The 18,369-nt window shown below is 50.9% G+C and overlaps 2 protein-coding genes and 1 pseudogene across 2 annotated transcripts; 1 reads left to right on the top strand and 2 right to left on the bottom strand.

The window, feature by feature from the left end:
- Nucleotides 1-541: 541 nt before the first annotated feature.
- Nucleotides 542-5,130, top strand: Yrdc (yrdC N6-threonylcarbamoyltransferase domain containing). Its single transcript, XM_006980081.4, has 5 exons — nucleotides 542-1,056; nucleotides 1,595-1,709; nucleotides 1,803-1,922; nucleotides 3,999-4,141; nucleotides 4,390-5,130. Exons 1-5 carry the CDS (start codon nucleotides 665-667, stop codon nucleotides 4,460-4,462), a joined length of 843 nt encoding a protein of 280 aa, XP_006980143.3. The 5' UTR covers nucleotides 542-664; the 3' UTR covers nucleotides 4,463-5,130.
- Maneal (mannosidase endo-alpha like) lies at nucleotides 5,129-11,910 on the bottom strand. The gene is made up of 4 exons (XM_076565048.1): nucleotides 11,277-11,910; nucleotides 9,972-10,081; nucleotides 8,915-8,991; nucleotides 5,129-7,190 (listed from the first exon to the last, which is right to left on the bottom strand). Exons 1-4 carry the CDS (start codon nucleotides 11,812-11,814, stop codon nucleotides 6,554-6,556), a joined length of 1,362 nt encoding a protein of 453 aa, XP_076421163.1. The 5' UTR covers nucleotides 11,815-11,910; the 3' UTR covers nucleotides 5,129-6,553.
- A 1,876-nt stretch (nucleotides 11,911-13,786) lies between these two features.
- On the bottom strand, nucleotides 13,787-14,120 carry LOC143271694 (cytochrome c oxidase copper chaperone pseudogene; annotated as a pseudogene).
- Nucleotides 14,121-18,369: the final 4,249 nt, after the last annotated feature.

An 18,369-nucleotide genomic window follows, 5' to 3' on the forward strand; every position in this document is an offset into this window, starting at 1 on the left:
AGGAGGTTACGTGTAGAGCGGTGGGGGGTGCTCTTCCACCCCCCTTCTGGGGCGGGGGCGAGTTTGGCCAGTGTAGTCAGTGGGCACACCCCACCTCCCCAGGCCCAGCCCGGAGTGGGCACTGACCCCGCCACCAGCCGGCTCCGGACGCCGGCGGCCAAGCTGCCGCAGCATCTCCTCGCAGGCGGCGATGGTGTCCAGGAGCTGCCGCTGCCGCTGCTCCACGGCGTCCAGCAGCTGCTGGGCGCGCTCATCCCGGGGCGGCTGCGGGGGTGGCCTCCCGCCGAGCCCCAGCCCCGCCTTCCCACGGTCCACGCCGGCAGCCTCCCTGCCCGGGAGAGAGATGGCGTCAGGGCCGGCGCTGGGCGACGCGAGGTCGCGGCCCCAGCCCCCCGCCCCGCGGGCCCGCTCTCACCCCCGTGACCAGCCTGCGCCCGGGCCCCACTCCATCGCCGCCCGACCACCACCCCCCTGCCGGCCGCCCCCGCCCCGGCGCCGCGCGAAGGCTCCGCTAAGCTGCGCCCCGCCCCGTCCCCACCGGTCTCCTTCAAGTCGCCTGGGGGTCGCGGTCCCTTTAAGCTGCCCGGCGCGGAGGCGGGGCCGAGCCTCGGGGGCCGGAAGCTGGTCGCGTGCGTCACTTCCTCCCGGAAGCGGGTCTGGGCGGATGTCTACTGCGCGTCCGTGTGCGGGGCTGAGGGCCGCGGTGGCGGCCGGCATGGGGCTGAGCGACGGGCCGGCGGGCTCTGGCCGCAGCTGCCTCCTCCTGCGCCCGCCCGCGCCCGCTCCGGCAGTCCCGGGGGCCCGGATGTTGCGGCTCCCGGGGAGCGGGGCCGTGCAGGCCGCAAGCCCCGAGCGCTCCGGTTGGACCGAGGCGCTGCGGGCCGCCGTGGCCGAGCTGCGCGCCGGCGCCGTGGTGGCGGTCCCGACCGACACGCTGTATGGTCTGGCCTGCTCGGCGAGCTGCTCGGCGGCCCTGGGCTGCGTGTATCGCCTCAAGGGCCGCAGCGAGGCCAAGCCGCTGGCCGTGTGCCTGGGCCGCGTGGCCGACGTCTACAGGTGAGGCCGCCCCGACCCGGCCCCGCTGGGGGCGGCACCGCGGGAGGGGTTTCCGGTGACAGGCTTGGGAGACTGAGGCGCCGAGGGCGGGAGGGGCTTGTCCTGGCTCACCGAGGAATCCGGAACTGGAAATATGTCGGGAGCGCTTAACGCGTGCCAGGCTCCCCGATCGACAGTGCCACTCATTGGTCGCAGCGCCGAATTAGGCCAGCGTGGCACTGTTCTCTGGGTGCCGTGGTGATGTGCGGCGGGGAAGCCCGCGGGAAGAAGGCATCACAGTGACGATTTAGAAACTAGAGAGTCTTCCAGATGATAAAACGGTTGGAGGTTGTGTTGTCCCAACCTGTGGTGATTGTCTCCAAGACAGGAGTGTAGACTTGAAGCCCGGGGTCCTTCTCTGGAGTCCTGCCTTGTGCCCGAGCTCCGAGGAAGAGGAGGTTGGGAGTACACCCAAAGGACCCCTTTCATGCTTCTGCCTGCAGTCCAGGAAAGGTCCACCAGGGTGATAGGGCTTGGATTTGTGCTCTTTTGCCTCCAGGTACTGCCAGGTGAGCGTACCCAAGGAGCTCCTGGAGGACCTGTTGCCAGGACCAGTGACCCTGGTGATGCAGCGCTCCGAGGAGCTCAACAAAGACCTGAACCCCTTTACTCCTGTGAGTCACTCGGCTTTCCCTGTGGTCTGAATCAGACTTCTTCAGCCCTTGAAACCTTCCTCCCATTCATTCCCTCTTCCTCTTCCTTCACAGCTTGTTGGCATCCGGATCCCCAACCATGCCTTCATGCAGGACTTGGCCCAAATGTTTGGGGGACCACTTGCACTCACCAGTGCCAATCTCAGCTCCCAGGCCAGCTCCCTGAGTGTTGAGGTGAGAATTGGCCCCAGCAGGCTAAACTACTGTTTCCTCAGAACCAGTAAGGCTGACGCTGCCCTGGAATTGCCTGGCAGAAATTTGGGCCTTTGGTTCAGCAGTGAGAATGCTACCTATTTGGCATGGTTTAGAGGAGGGCATCCAAGTGAAGGAGTCTTGAAGGGGGCAGGTGGGGCATACTTGTAATGCCAGCACTAGGAGGCCAAGACAAGAAAATCTGGGGTTTGTGTGTGTGTTTGTTTTTTCAAGACCGGTTTCTCTGTGTAGCCCTGGCTGTTCTGGGACTCACTCTGTAGACCAGGTTGATTTCGAACTCAGAAATCTGCATTTTATGTGCATTGGTGTTTTACCTGCATGAATGTCTATATGAGGGTGTCAGATTAGAACTGGAGTTACAGACAGTTGTGAGCTGCCTTGTGGGTGCTGGGAATTGAACCTTGGTCCTCTGGAACAGCAACCAGTTCTCTTAACTGCTGAGCCATCTCTCCAGCCCCCAGAAACTTTTTTTTTTTTTAAGTGTTGGAATGTTTTATCTTGAGAGGCCAGGGAAGAACAGGTGTATTCTTTGTATATATAGTAATAAATTAAAGAGATGCTGGGGGGGGGGAGGGAGGTGGCTCACACCTTTAATCCCAGCACTTCGGGGGCAGAGGCAGGCAATCTCTTGTGAGTTCGAGGCCAGCCTGGTCTACAGAGCGAGTTCTAGAACTTCTTAGAACGACCCTGTCTTTTAAAAAAAGAAAGAAAGAAAGGATTATAGGAAGTAAAGACAGTCTTGTTAGGGAGTAGCTGTAGCTGTCAGAGACTTGATAACAGTGCTGAGAACTTGGGACACTAAAACATTAGTTCACTTCTCTGTCACAAAGCCATTAAGTGACAGTCCCAACTTTTTGCCAGTTCTTTTTTATGTGTGTGTGGCAGGGACTGGGGGGTGGGAAGTTGAGACAGGGTCTTAACTATGTAGCCCTGGAACTCCTTATATAGAACAGACTGGCTTTGAACTGCTTCTGCTTCCTGAGTGCTGGACTTAAAGGCTCAGGGCAGGGTCTTAATACTGTAACTCAAGGTGCTCTTGAACTCAGGATCTTCAGGCCTCCCCATTTTTGGATCTATAACAGTACACCTGGCCTCACCCATTTTTTTTTTTTTTTTTTTTTTTTTTTTTGGTTTTTCGAGACAGGGTTTCTCTGTGTAGCTTTGACACCCAATTTTTGACTCCTGACCTTATTGTCTTATCTCTGCTTGCCAGATAGGCCTGAGATAAAATCATCATAATCCTGTCTTGGCTATGTGGTTTAGAACAAATGAGCATAAAGAAACTTTACTCTCTGTTGTTATATTTAAATTAGGTACAGTTAAGTGAGGGGGCCTTGGAAATGTAGTGCCTGCTTTATTTGCTCTTGGTAGCTGTACCAGTATGGAGCAGGGTGGGGGTGTTAGCAGAGGAGAGGGGTAAGTTCTTACCTTGTTAACAACCCTGGGCCAGCACAGTCATTGTTTTATTGGTAACCGGTATTTATGATTCCCCTGTCACCAAGACCCTGGCTTAAATGCACTGGAGACTCTTCACTGAGGACAGAAAGACTAGCTCATTGAACAGTACAACCCAAGGACTGAGTACTGCGGGGGGGGGGGGGGGTGTTTGCCAAGTCCACCCTCTTGACTTCCATTGAGGTCTAGGATCTGGCTGCTAGAGCTGGAAAGACTCTTAGTCACCTCTGCTGGCCCTCTCCCTTTAGGAACTTAGATGAAGCAGTTTCATGCATCACATAGATATGATAGAAAGTCCAGGGTTAAAGCCCATCTCTGGGCTCATACCCAATGTGCCACCTAGGCCTCCACAGCCCCTGTAGTATTAGGATTTCCTTTTGGTACATTAAGGTTTTCTTTCTGACAGATGTAACTTGGAGTGCCTACCTAAGCCGGCTGCAGACTGGGTGTTAATTGTTCCTTTGACACAGCTGAGCATAACTAAGAGGTTTCTCTTCTGCTTAGAGGAAATGCCTGGATTTAAATGTGAGCCATGTGTGCAGGGTAACAATATGGCCATACCCTTCTTTTCCCTTTTTTCAGGAGTTCCAAGACCTCTGGCCTCACTTGTCCTTGGTCATTGATGGCGGGCCAATTGGGGATAGTCAGAGCCCTGAGTGCCGCCTCGGCTCTACTGTGGTTGACTTATCTGAGCCTGGAAAGTTTGCCATTATTCGCCCGGGCTGGTAAGGTTCTTTTCTGTGCCACTGGGATATGTGAAGGAGGTTGGAGAAACGGAAGCTTTGATGGGCAGAGTTCATTCCCATCTTGCCTTGGTTGGGGGCACTGAGAGCCACCACATGGAGGTGGGCAGTGGGCTGGGACTAAATTTGCTGAGATGGCTGATTTTTAGGATTCATGAAGTTTGATGAACAGAGCATGGGATAGTAATCATTAGTGGGCAGACTGTAACTGCCTTCTGTGTCTTCCTCAGTGCCCTGGAAACCACTACAGCCATCCTCCAACAGAAATATGGGCTGCTTCCTTCGCAGGGGTCCTGTTCATGAAACTTGGGGGGACCCAAGGACCATGCTGGATACTATGTGTCTGCTAACTGGTTGGCAAGGCCTCATTGGCAGAGGCTCCTGGAGCTACACCGGTAGCCTGGCTTTTTAGGGAACATCTCTCTGAACACTGTAGGCCAGAAGCTGCAGGTTGAGCCTTGTAGAATCATATATCAACCAAAAATTGAACGAAGGTATGCTCTAAGAATTTAGAGCAGCCTTATTATTTTAAGGCCTCACTTTTTAAGTTGACAGTAAATTGAGTGTAGAACTAGACTGTACTAAGAGTTGTTTCTGGAGACAGTGGCACTTCGTGTCAGGCCAGCTAGAAGCACTAATGCAGTCTAGAAGTCTCAGGACCAATGCAGGAAAGTCAAGGAGCCCAAGACAGCTTTCCTGGGTACCAGAGAGGGGTCATTTTAGGGAAATTACCCTAGGGGGTCCCACGTGAAATAATACTGGAAAAGAAAATCTTGACTGTTTTCGGCCAGTGACTTTCTTATTTATTTATTGATAAAATAAATCATATAGTTCTTTGTGTAATCTATTTAGCTTCACTGTTTCCTCAGAAGCCTTTTCTCTTTGTTCATAGGTGTGCCAAGTAGTCTACATAATTATTTTTGAGTATTTAAGCTGTATTTTTCTTTATTATTAAAAAATGCTGCTGCAAACAGTTGTCAATGGTTTATTTTTCTTTTGAGCTATTTCCTTAGGGTAGGATTTTAGGTCAAGGTGTATATGTGCATTATGGCTGTTGATGTAGATTAGCCTTCAGAAGATCTTAGTTAAGTCTCTTTGAGGATGTCTGTTCCTTCCTGTTGGCCTTGCTGCATCCAAGCTCTGTGTGCAGGAGATGAAATTAGCGCTGCTTAGATCCAGCCCTCCCAACTAAGCTACAGGCTGGGTGGCCAGCCCTGCTTATCTGTCAGGCAGGGTTTAGTCGGTCAGTGGGCTGGTTGTCCTTGAAATGACTTGTATTCCACCTCATCCTCCCCCACTTGCTACCATTTTCCAGAGTCGTGGCTCAGCCTTAGCCTGTAAACCAGTAGTGGTTTCGGTGAACATTTTCAAGTGTGTTTTGAGAATCTTGCTGAAAAATGTTCCATTGGTCTTACTTTAACAAGGATCCTTGCAATTAGCATTAGTTTGTTTATAAATAAGTCCTGGCTTGTTAAGGTCCCTCTAGAAATCTTACATAAACTCGTCATTTAAGCAAACCCATCTCTATTGTGCTAAAAGTAGCCAGCCCAGCCATACACTAATTTGTCACAGACTGACCTAGAGGTCAGCAGTTATGAGGGCCGCAAGAGGAATATGTACTGGCAAATACTTCTATTTAATACAAATCACAGTAGCCCTGAAAATGGCCCTAGTGGGTGGCCTCCCCAGCCTAGACAGCTGAAGGGAGAGTGACCTAGTCCTCTCTGCAGCTCTGTTCATCTGGGAAAGGCTCTGGACCACAGTGGTATTTTCTTGGAGGAAAATAGCTGAACACCAGGCCTGGGTGTAGCTGCAAAGAAGGGCAGAACAGCCAAGGTGCCAGCTCCATGGCTACACCAAAGCAAGATCCTGTAAGCTTCAGGAAGGGGACCTTGATCAGATGCCCCAGTACCCAACAGTAAGTAAGGTGCTTAGTATGAGTGTGGATGCACAGTTTCCTGATAATGGGGCAGGAATCTCCTGGAAGGACCTTAAACAAAGTCCCCTTGTAGAAGTGCCGAATACGGTCCCCTGTATTCAGCAAGATGTGGGAAGGTGCCTGAGGATTTGTAGGCTGTCCAAAGGAAGTAAGGTGCATGCTAGCTCAGAACCCTGAGACCCTTTTAAGCACAGTGGCTGGCAACTCCACTATATAGCCTGCCGCAGCTGCAAGCTAAAGGATGTGGAGCTGCCCTGAGCCGTGTGCAGCCTCCTGCCAGCCGCCTCCATCAAGCCTTGCTTCATCACCCCAGCCCACCAGTCCAAGGGCCAGGCTCTGTTCTACATGAGTTAGTTGGCCCACCCACAAGCACCCAGTTGCTACTTGGGACTAGTGTGTGTCTATATCCTCAGCTGAACCAGCTTGGTGACCTAATGAGGTTTGAGTACTGCCCCTCACATCAGCCACTGCTCCTTTTCCTTGACGAAGTGCTCTGCCCAGCGGCGGGTCAGCTCTAGATACAGGCCGGGCTGGTGAGGCAGGTAGTCCAAATAGAGGCGGGTTGGCGTCTTCTTGGGAACAGCCTTCTCGATCTGCGTGCCCTCATGCCACTCATTGAAAGAGGTGATGGAGACGATCTCAGGCCTCACAGTCAGGGCCGCCTGCAGGGCTGTCTCATAGTACTTGCCGTTGACCCTGTTCCGAGTATTGTGGTTGTTCCAGGGCCGGATGCTGGTGTCAATGTACCCAGGCCCCACACTAGGGATGAACATCAGGTTGTTGGTATCACAGAAGTTCTTCACAGCTTTCCAGTTCTGATGGGAGGAGCCAAAGGAGAAGCCATTGGAGGCAAAGTAGGTGTACATTCCATCGAATCCTGCTGCAAGGATATCATGGGTGTGGCCCTCCTCCACCAGCAGTGCTATAAAGACCCCGTCATAGGGAGTGTTGCGGATCGAGTGGGGCCCGTTTTGTGTCAGGAGGTGGGCCCAGGCCTCAGGGGATGTCAGATATGAGTCGTAGACATAAAAGAGTGGGAGGCTCTTGCCCATGCTGTTCTTATAACGGTAAAATGCACCATGGGAGCCATACCTAAGGAGCAGGAGGGAGAGGCTTGAGTTGGTTGTGAGAAGCCAGCACAGTCGAAAGATCAGCCATGGGGGAGATCTTTTTTTCTGTGCTCACAGTCTAGGATTCAGCAGGTTACTTGTTGAACTTACACCTTCAAGTATTAACCTGCCTCCATTCCCAGCCCTCGTTGACCTGTCATCCATCTCTAAGCCTCTTCTCCCAAGCCAGGCCACCACATCTTCGTCTGGATTGGGGCAGCAATCTCCTAATTGGTGCCTTGCTATAGAATCTGATCTGACCACTCCTTACTGTGACCTGTAAGGATGCCCCTGTGTGATCTGAACTTACCTATTTTCATTCCTGCCACTACTCACCAGACTCCATTCCCTAACTGACCTTTCTACCAACCTTTATGTGACCTTGCCCCATCTTAGGACATTCCATCTGCCAATTCTCTCTGCCTAGAATCTTCTCCTTTTCTTCAGATCTTTGCAGAACTAACTTACCATTATTATTTTACTATTTGAGACAGGGTCTCACTATGTGGCCTGGAGCTCAGTAAGTAGACCCTATTAGCCTTGAGCTGACTTATTTTAAAAAAAAACAGTGTGGAGACAGGGATGCATGATGGATCTGGGAGGAGCTAGGGAGAAGAGTAGGAAGAGTGAATATGATATTTAAAATTACTTTTAAATATACTTTTTAAAAGAACTATTGTGCTGGAGAGTTCTGTTCCCAGCACTTTCATTAGGCAACTTGTAACATGCCTGTAACTCCAGCTTCCTCTTGTGGCCTCTGGGTACATACAGACACACACATACATATAAATAAAATACCTTGTTGGGGATTGAATCCAGGGCCTCAGACATGATGGTGCATGCATGTGGCCTCAGCACTTGAGATGCTAAGGACAGAAGACTAGGAAGGAGTTCAGGGTAGCTTCCTAAGAGCTCAAGGCCAGCCTAAACTACATGAGACCCTGCCTCAAAAACAACAGAATTCTAGGCTCACTCATTCCTTTTAGCTTAACAACCATATTCATATCTCAGTTCTGGGAACTGTGGCGTCCACAATCAAAGTGCCTAACAAGTTTGGTTCTTGGTGAGGGCTCTCTCAGCTGACAGGTGGCCACTAACTCGCTTTATGCACACATGGAAAGCAAGAGTCAGCCTCTAGATGTCAGCACACAGGACAAGTCCTCTCAGAGAAGCACATATCACCACCATTCTAAAGTAATTCCGTGAGAGCTGGGACATAAGATACCTGCTCATGCTCAAGCTTCCCATACAAAGGACCCTGGGTTTGATCTCCAGAACCATAAAAAGGAAAAACAAAAACTTCTTGGGCACATCCTTAACACAAAACTTCACTTTGCTTTTTATTGGTTTTTTCATACTATAGATTGCTGTGGTTTCTCACTTGTTGGTTCGGGAGCTCTGCTGCACCACCAACCATTAGACTATAAGTATGAAGTAGAAACTTTGCTAAAGATAATAGCTGTATGCGTCGGCACTGAACAGTTTTTCAGTGACTGCAAGTATGTATGAGCCATTATCTCTCCATTTCTTAAGTAACATAGGTTAGGTTGGAGACACTTGATCAAGACTCAGGGCCCCAGAACTGAACCTGAAACTCAGTTCCCAGGACCCTCAACAGCTGCTGGGAATTCATATATTCCACCCTGTCTTGCCTGACCTGGCCCTCCGTCCCTTCTATCCCTACTTCCATCTAGAGTCCCATCTTACGTGTCAATGATGTACTTGATGTTGTCATGGACAGTGATGTCATCCCGGCCCTTGTAAGGTTGGATATGGAAGGCCACCTGTCAAACAGAGGAGTTGCAGATCAGGTGACTATTCAAGAGAAGCACAACACAGAGAACTTAATGCCCCCAGCCATGGCTTGTAGGGAGGGGCCGAGTTCGAGAAAGCCTGGCAAGGATGGGCACAAGGAAGGCTGCCACTGCCCTTCAGGTCAAAATGAAGGGTGAAAGTTTGTCTGTGTCCCACAACAGGGCATCCAAGAATCATTCTGGGGTCACCGCAGGATGGTGCTCAGTTTTCTACCTCGGTCAGCTCCAATCATGAACACCATGAGTCATGTGCCTATTCTCTGCCAATGGAAAATGTGCCACCATCTGTTAAACCTGCCAGCGGTGACCTCGGGAAGGCAAGGGGGATTCTCTGTCATTTTTCTTCTTTTACCGGATGTAGGAACTGACTTCCTCTATTGAGGTGTTTGAGAAGAACGGCCACACACATAGCCTTCCACTCCGAAGGGGAACCTGCTTGCGGAGGCCTAGCACAGTCCTCCACTACAGAGTGCAGTCTAGAATTCCGTCTGCAGGTTCATTTGGTTCTTGCCTGCCCAGGATCCAGGACCAAGTGTCTCCAACCTAACCTATGTTACTTAAGAAATGGAGAGATGATGGCTCATCAGTTAAGAGCACTGGCTACTCTTCCAAAGGACCTGGGTTCCCGGCACCCATGTCGCGTGACTCATAACTAACTCCATGGGGATCCAATGCCCCTGGCCTCCGCAGGCATCTGCACACACCTGTGCATATCCACACACAGATACAAAACTTTAAAAATACAAGTAAATATAAAAAAAGATATTTGTAGTCTTCCATTTGTCCCCTATTTAGTTTTCTCAAAATTAAAAATGGTAACAGTGCAGCCTGCTAGACCCTCTCCCAATACCACACTTACATTCCTGTCAGCCTCAGCCACCCAGCACTAACTGGATGGCAGAGAAGGGGCATTCTCCAGAATGAGCACTTGTGTGACCTTTTGAACTCACCTGGATGTTGTACTGATGGGCAGTGTCCAGAATGGCAGGGACCAGATCATCTGAGGGCTCCCCGTTATCATCAGCCATGCCAGGTGGGTACCAGGAAAGAACCAAGACTCCTAAACAATACAGAAGCCCCTTCAGTGGTACACAGTGTGCCCCGTCCCGCTCCCCCCCCCCCCATCAGCAGGTATTTTCTTCTCAGAAATCATCTCCACCTGCATGATTCCTGAAAACCCTGAGCCAGGATTCTGCTAGGTCTTGGGGACAGACCTGGGGCCCAGAGCTTAGCTGGCCTTGGAGCTGTCCACGACAGCAGTGCTGAAGTTCTGCAGCCAAGGGAACCCGCTGAGGAGTGAGCGCATCATCGGGTAGCAAAAGAAAGGCTTAAAGGGTGGCCGTGCCCACTCACCTGGAAGCCACAATCCTACCTCTTGGGTCCTACCTGAAGAAAAGCCTTGTGAAGAAGTCCTAGCGTCGTGCTTCCCATGGGAGAGAGCACTTGCCTTGACTGACTGCCCGTCTAGAAAGCAAGCCTGGACAGACTGGCCCGCACCCCTTATCTTTGTGTGTCCTAGTCCCTCCTTATCCGTTCATTCATTCATTCATTCATTCATTTTTTATTTTGGAGATACCGGCCCACTCTGTAACCCTGGCTGGCTTCAAACTGGGAATCTTTCTGCCTCACCCTCCCAAGTGCTAGGATTATGGCATTCGACACTAAGCCTGGATCTGGACCTTGCAGCTAGCTCTCCCTCAACCCATCTTGAGGTATAACAAGATGTATCATTAAAAGCTAGCAGAATTCAGTGACAAAAATCTAAGCTGGGTGAGCCTCCCCATGCCAGCAGAATGCAGGAGGTTCTCCAGCAACCCCGGCTGGGCACTTGATGAAAGCTCCCGCCCTTGTCATGTGTGTGCCCACCCTCAAGCCTGCTAGATCAGCCATACAGCTGCTGCACTCCCCTGCACCTGCTGGGAAAGCAGAGGCCTCCCTCGGCTCTCCTTTGAACCCCAGGCTTGAGGGACCAGGATCCCCGCTCTCCTGAAACCTGGAAGGGCAACATACTTAAAGCTGCTCTTCTTACTTCCAACCCTGTGGAAGATCCCTAGGGTTGTTGGGGGTAAGACAGGCCCAGAAGGTACAGTGGAAATTAGAAGGAAGGGGCAGTGGTGTGCAGTAGGCCCCGGGATAAGAGTGAGAGGTCAGGCTGGCCGGGAGAGTGGGACCAGGGCCCCTGTGGAGGGACATCAAGAGCTGAGGTTCAGGAAGGAAGGGTGAGGCTGGGGGACAGTCCGGCTAGGGGGACTCACCGATGGCGGCTTCTTTGAGCTGGGTCATGTGCTCTCGTAGCACATCGGGGTCCCGTGAGCTGTAGGGCCCCAGCTCCGGGTAGAAGCTGGAGCCCAAGTCGTCTGGAGGGCTGTGGCGGCCACGCGGGTAGCTGGCCGAGATCTTGGGGTCCCAGTGCGGCACCATGACGTGGTCCCAGTGAATGTAGTGGCCCTCGCGCCGCGGACTGCCGTACCATGAGTAATAAAAGGCGTGCAGGTCGGAGTAGACGCGCAGGCTCTGCCGGGGCGCGGGATCGGCCTCGGCTGGGCCCAGCGAGGCGCGGGGGGCGGCTGTGCGCGGCGGGGGCGGCGGCGGAGGGGCGGCGGGGGCGGCCGGGGCGCGGGCGGGCGCGGGATTCCCTTCCGGACGCCGCTCGAAGGGCGCTAGCTCCGGGCCCGGGCCCAGTGCGGGCAGTCCGTCCGGGGCCTTGAGCGTGCGCAGCCCCATCAGCGTGCCGAAGGCGAAGAGCAGCACCAGGAAGAGGGCGATGCAGGCGCGGCGTCGCCGCCGGGCCATGGCTTTCCCCCGGTGCCGGCTGCCGCGCTACCGGCCCCGGAGCCGCGCCATCCCGCCCGCCCGCGCGTCCCAGGCCACGGCCCGCAAGCGCCGCGCGCCCAGGGCGGCTCCGCGCCTGTTCCCCGCAGTGCGGGCGGGCCCGGCACACACAAGATGCAGTGGCGCCGACCAAATGAGAGCGAGTGGAGGGGGGGACCAGGCAGAGGAGTGCGAACCCAGCCTGGCGCCAGTGCAGAGTCCCGGGGCGAGTGCACTTGGGGTCCGGGTGGGTTGCAGGACCGGACCTTTCCGGAGAGTGGGAACCGAGGGTCTTTCGGCCTCTTACCGAACCTTCCTTCCACTGAGCTCTATCACCATCACCCCAGTTCGCTCCAGATGCCCAGTACGGAAGAGAGAGAGGCGTTGTGGTCCACCCTGCAAACTCTAGCTGGAGCCAGGAACCTAGTGGAGGGCCACAGTTTGCACTGGGGCCAGACTTGGCTCCAGGGCCAGACTTGGCTCTCCTGGGCTCCCTGCGCAGTAGTACTGACTTGTCTTGGCCATCTATGCACGGTCCCCCATTCCTCCTCAACTCTGCTTCCAGTAGGCAGGCAGCATCCCGGCCCCCCACAGCTCCCCCCCCCCCCCCGCCCCACCCCGCACTGAGATTGTAGCCAGGGCCTTACACTCAGGCTTGGCAACAGTTCCTCTTGGCTACTCTGTATTTTGAGACTAAGTTCCGCAGGCTGACCTTGGACTCGGTCTGTAGCCCAAGCAGACCTTGAGTTTGAACCATAGATCCTTCTTTCTACCTCAGCCTCCCAGTGCTGAGGTGGCAGGTGTGAGCCAGTACTCTTGGGTTGTTTATTGTTTTCTAAAACGAAATCTCAGAGTAGCTGAGGCTGGCCTGAAATCTTTTATATGGCCCTGGCTAGTCTTGAACTCAGGATATTTTTGCCTTTGGCTCCAGACTGCTGGTATTACAGGCATGCATCACCATGCCTGGCTTTTCAGAAGGTTTCGGCAGAACTCCTATCACGTCTCACTAACATAAGTTGATCACGTTCACGTTGAAGCCAGTCCATTGCCAAGACCAATCAGAAATGTGAACAAAATCCAAAGGACTTGAGAAAATGGCCTTGGGTGTCTGTGGTGTCACCCTTACCTTTGCAGAGCTGGAGTTCTTAAGAGGACCAGCAGGGCAGGTAGATTTACCTTCTCTTACCGTGGGGAAGGTAGGAACAAGCCAACCTTCTGACCCAGGAGTCCAAGTCAACAGCAGAGGCAGAGGTGGCCGACACACTGCGAATATACATAAATAATCAGCTGGAAGTCTGGGTCTAGGTCACCCAACCCAAAGAAAGTTGGTGGTCAGAAGTTCATCTCTAGGCAGAAAGAAGTCCAAATAACTCCCACGGAGGAGAAGAAAAGCCTTCAAGAAAAGGCTTATACGGTCTGACATCACATTGAGGTCCTGGGAGGAAGCCCGTATTTACTGAAAGCCTGCTCCCACCACGGTGAAACAGGAGTTATCAAAGCAGTCCCTTGCTTTCAGATAGCAAGGGAATCTGAAAACAAGAATAGGCGATTGAGGTGGTTCAGTGGGTAGAGGTGCTTGCTGCCAAGCCTGATGATCTGGGTTCGAATTCAGGGACCCACATGATGGAAGGAGCGGACTGAGTTCCACAGGTATCCTTGACTCCACATTCATGTCACTGTGCATGCACACCCCACCCCCATGACACACACGTAAGTAAATAAATGTAATTTTTAAAAATCTAGCAAACAGAAGAGAGTCCATGAAAGGACATGGATGCACTGTTGCTTACAGATGAAATACTGGCTAGATGTGGTTGTATGCAGCTGTGGTCCCAGCACACAGGAGGCTGAGACAGGAAGTTTGAGTTTCAGGCCAGCCTGAGATGCCCAGTAAGAGCAAGTTTTAAACATCAAAACAAACCAAACAATAAAATATTAGTGTCGATAGTAGTGGTTCTTTTTTTTCTTTCTTTCCTTTTGTTTTGTAATAAATTATAAATACTTTATCCACTTATCAAAGTTCATCAAAGAACTTCCAAAATATTCCATCTTCTTCATTCTTCAGGGATTATTCATTCACAAAGTAGGCCACCCTGTCATATCTTAAACCCCAGGGCTCTCCTGCATTCCTTGTGGGCCTCGATGAGGTGTCCACAGTGTTCTTCTCCTTTCTCAATGATTCACACATCGAGTGCCTTCTTGGTCTCCGGGCAGGCACAGCAAGGCTTCAGCAGCTTCTCCTGAGCCTCAGGCAGGGCAGGGCTGGCCACAGCGGCCAGACCCGGCATCTTTCCAACCGAAAGCAGCAACGAGCGCACACGCACAAAGATCCCAAGCAGCGGCCACCCAGAGCTGCCTGCACCCACTTCCATAGTCAGGCTAAAGAGATAGCAGTGGTTCTTAACCTGTGTGTTTCAACCCCTTTGAGGATTGCACATCAGATATTTACATTACGATTCATAACAGTGGCCAAAATTACAGTTATGAAGTAGTAATGAAATAATTTTATGGTTGGGGGTCACCACAACATGAAGAACTGTATTAAAGGGTCTCAGGGTTAGGAAGGTTGAGAACCACTGGTCTACAGGCTGGAGAGATGGTCAGTTAGGAGCACTACTTGCTCTTCCAGAGGACCCTGGTTTACATGACAGCTCACAACTGTCTGTATCTCCAGTTCTAAGAGATACAACTTCTTCTTCTGGTCTTCTCAGACACCAAGCATGTACGTGGTGCTCAGACACACATACAGGCAAAACTATACACATACATTTTTTGAAAATATAGTATGATACCTCAAAGATTATTTTGTTTGTTTTGTTTTGTTTTTTTTGAGACAGGGTTTCTCTGTGTAACAGCCCTGGCTGTCCTGGAACTCTCTCTGTAGATCAGGCTGGCCCGGAAGTCACAGAGATCCACCTGCCTCTGCCTCCCAAGTGCTGTAATTAAAGGCATTCGTCACCACGCCCAGCTGCCTCAAAGATTTTATATTTTTTAAAACAAGAACAGGTTACTATATAAATGAGGAAAAATGTTTATCAGACTGTAAGAAGTATCTCTTGGAAACTGAAAACAACAGAACCCAATTAAAAAAATGTAAAGATCTATTTTTTTTTTTTTTTTTTTTTTTTGGTTTTTCGAGACAGGGTTTCTCTGTGTAGCTTTGCGCCTTTCCTGGAACTCGCTTTGGAGACCAGGCTGGCCTCGAACTCACAGATATCCGCCTGCCTCTGCCTCCCGAGTGCTGGGATTAAAGGCGTGCGCCACCACCGCCCGGCTATTTATTTTTATTTTATGTGTCTTGCCTGCATATTATGTGCATGCAGTGCTCAACAAGCCCAGAAGAGGGCGTTGGATCCCCTAGAACTGGAGTTGGATTCTTTTTCTACATTATGTTACAGTATCGATTCCATAATGCTAAAAATTACAGACAGGGCTTGTAAGATAGTAAAAGCTCTTGCTGCCAATTCTAAAGACCTGACTTCAATCCCTAGAACCCACTGTGGAAAGAGAGAAACAACTCCCAAAGCTCTCCTATTACCTCCACATGCATGGGCATGCTTGTGACAGACAGACAGACACACACACACACACACACACACTTTTTTTTTTTTTGGTTTGTTTATTTAACATAATTTCTTTATTGATTCTTTGGGGATTTCACATCATGTACCCCAGTTCTGCTTACCTCCTAGTCCCCCTATATCTGCCCCTCACCACTGCAGAGTCCCCCCAAGAAATTTTTTCTTAAAAATTTTAATTCAAACCAAACAAAAGAAGCAAGCAAGCAAACCAACAAAAAACAACAACAGCCAAAAAAAAAAAAAAAAAAAAAACCCTCTTTGCTCCTCCATCTTTCCCGCCTCTCCAGCGCCTCTTCATTCATCCTAGTGGCATTGGGAACTGCCTTGTGTCCCACAGCTTGTCCACTCAGCTTTACTTGTAGGTGTTCATTGTAGTGAGTCATTGGTCTGGTTCAAGGCCTCTGGTTTCTGGTAAACCATCATCACTGGATCCTCACCAAAACTCCTCTCAAATATCCCCCCCACCCCCCAGGCCACCCCAGTCACGGAGATCCTACAGGTATCGTTCCACAGGACCAGTTCCTACGCGAGCTCCAGCAGATCCTAGATGGGTTAGATGTTAGCCCGGGCCAACCCAAGGCCTCGCTGTGAGCCTGGGTGATTGCTGAACTGGTCAGTCCTGGTCACTGGGGCCTCCCGTCAGGCGAGAGGCGGAGCTGGCTCAGCATGGCCCTCCGATTTCATCACACATGGTTCCTATGGCCCCCTGCCAACACACACACCTTAAAATAAAAGTTGAAAAAAGACGTTATAGGGCCAGGAGAGATGGCTCAACCGTTAAGATCACTTGCTGCTCTTGCACAGGACCTGAGTTGGGTTTCCAGGATCTCCATGATGCCTCACAACCGTCCATCCCTAACTCTAGTGTCAGTGGATCTGACACACTCTTCTGCACTCCACGAGCACAAACATGATGTACACACATAAATACAGACAAAACATTCACAGACATAAATAAATCTAAAAGAAATTATTTTTTCGATTGCAGATCACCCTGGCTAAAAGGTCATGAAGACCAGCTGTAGCCTTGTATTGATGCTGGTCATACTGGGCCCACATTCTCTTATTTCCATGCAGCTTCTCAGCAAGGTTTGCAGAGAACCGGACAAAACCTGACCACAATGGGGGGGGGGCTTCCCCTCCTCCAATCTGGTTCTTCTTTCCCTACAATTCACAAGGGCTGACCCACTGCTTCTGTCCTCTCCCGCTAGGATTTCTTTAGCTGCTGACCCTAGATCAACATCTAAAACAAACCTAGAGTGGGAGATGTAGCTCTGTGGTTAGAGTGTTTGCCTTGTACACACAAAGGCCCTGAGTTTGATCCCCAGCACTGAAAAAAAAAAAAAAAAAAAAAAAAAAAAAAAAAAAACAGACATGGGTAGTACTTGCGTGTAATCTCACTATTATGCCAGGACTCGGGAGCTGGAGGCTGAAGGGTCAGAAGTTCTAGGTCATCTGTTGCAACATTTCAAATTTGAAGCCAACCTGGACACAAAGACCTTGTCTCTTGGGATAGGGTCTCACTTTGTAGCCCTAGCTGACCTGGAACTCACTATGTAGATCAGGCTGGCCTTGAACTCAAAGAGATCCACCTGCCTATGTCTCCTGGGTGATGAAATTAAAGGCTTGTACCACCATACTGGCATTAAAATAGGTCTGTTTGTTTGTTTGTTTGTTTGTTTGTAAGATGTACACTTGTATTAAACTGGTCTCAAGTGTGTACTGGCAAGCCCCGGCTGCCTCAACATCTCAGCCTACTCCCAGGGAGACCAAAGCCACCATACATCAAATTGAGGGGACGAACAAAAGGAGGGCCAGAATGGTTGGCCATTCAAAAATAAAATAAAAAGTATTAAGGTGGAAGATTTGGGGAGGTTGTTTTGTTTTGTTGTCATTTGGTTTTTTTTGAGATAAGACAAGGTTTCTCTGTGTGACAGTGATGGCTGTCCTGGAACTCACTTTGTAGAACAGGCTGGCCTTGAACTCACAGAGATCTGCCTGCCTCTCCCTCACTGCCTGGCTCTTTAATTGCTTCTTAAACATACTATGTTAACTCTACCTTTAAATCTATACTTCCTGTTCACATTTCATCCATGCTTCAAGCCATCTTCCGTCCATGGTCTCCATCTGAATCTCACCTCCAAGGATGCTTGCTGATATCTTTGTCTCTTCTTTATTTTATAGAGGACAAAACAAAGACTTGGGCCCTTGATGCTGGGCCCTAATGACTCCCTTGGGGGAGGGGGTGAGAAGGTGTGGAGTCAATGATACAGACCCCAGGAGTCAGGTGAAAGACAAACAGCAGACTCCTTTATTTAGTAACAGGGAAAAGCCTTATTTTTTTTTTAAATCTTTCTTTTTTTAAATTTATTTATTATGTATTCAGAGGGCACCAGATCGAATTATAGATGGTTGTGAGCCACCATGTGGTTGCTGGGAATTGAACTCAGGACCTCTGGAAGAGTAGCCAGTGCTCTTAACCTCTGAGCCATCTCTCCAGCTCCAGGGAAAGCCTTATATACCCTCTTCCCAGCATCCAGGTTGTATACTGATCTAGTGACATTGCGTGGTTGTCCCTCATTGGCTGGGCACGATCAGGAGCTCTGACAGTACCTGTTGCTAGGCCCTCAGTTAGACTCCACATGATCAGTAACTCTGGACAGCACCTGTTGCTAGGCCCTCAGGCAGACTCCAGGTTGACTCATAAGGAAGTACATTATGTGCATGCCTTGGCAACTGGTTTGAGCCAATTTCCTCGACCCTGTGGGCCTGTCCTACTGCAGACCCTCAGGAAGAGGCTGAGCTGAGCTGGAGTAATATCTGCCCTGACTCTTCACATAAGTGTCTCCTGTCCCTGGATGTGTCCCATAGAAACACTAACAGAGCTGCTCTTGACTGGCTTCAGATGTGATCTCATCCTCTCCTACCCTGAGGTTTACAGAGCAGTGTTGGGATA

This window comes from Peromyscus maniculatus, chromosome 2 (genome assembly GCF_049852395.1).
Source record: "Peromyscus maniculatus bairdii isolate BWxNUB_F1_BW_parent chromosome 2, HU_Pman_BW_mat_3.1, whole genome shotgun sequence".
Classification (NCBI taxonomy): domain Eukaryota; kingdom Metazoa; phylum Chordata; class Mammalia; order Rodentia; family Cricetidae; genus Peromyscus; species Peromyscus maniculatus.

Bases quoted from the DNA above. Each gene is read 5' to 3' on its own strand.
- Yrdc (XM_006980081.4), top strand. From the start codon at position 665: ATGTCTACTGCGCGTCCGTGTGCGGGGCTGAGGGCCGCGGTGGCGGCC. The intron at 1,710-1,802 runs GTGAGTCACTCG...CTTCCTTCACAG, and splicing joins ACCTGAACCCCTTTACTCCT to CTTGTTGGCATCCGGATCCC. The intron at 1,923-3,998 runs GTGAGAATTGGC...CCCTTTTTTCAG, and splicing joins CCAGCTCCCTGAGTGTTGAG to GAGTTCCAAGACCTCTGGCC.
- Maneal (XM_076565048.1), bottom strand. From the start codon at position 11,814: ATGGCCCGGCGGCGACGCCGCGCCTGCATCGCCCTCTTCCTGGTGCTG. The intron at 10,082-11,276 runs GTGAGTCCCCCT...TGTATTGTTTAG, and splicing joins GCTCAAAGAAGCCGCCATCG to GAGTCTTGGTTCTTTCCTGG. The intron at 7,191-8,914 runs GTAAGATGGGAC...CCTGCTCCTTAG, and splicing joins ATCAAGTACATCATTGACAC to GTATGGCTCCCATGGTGCAT.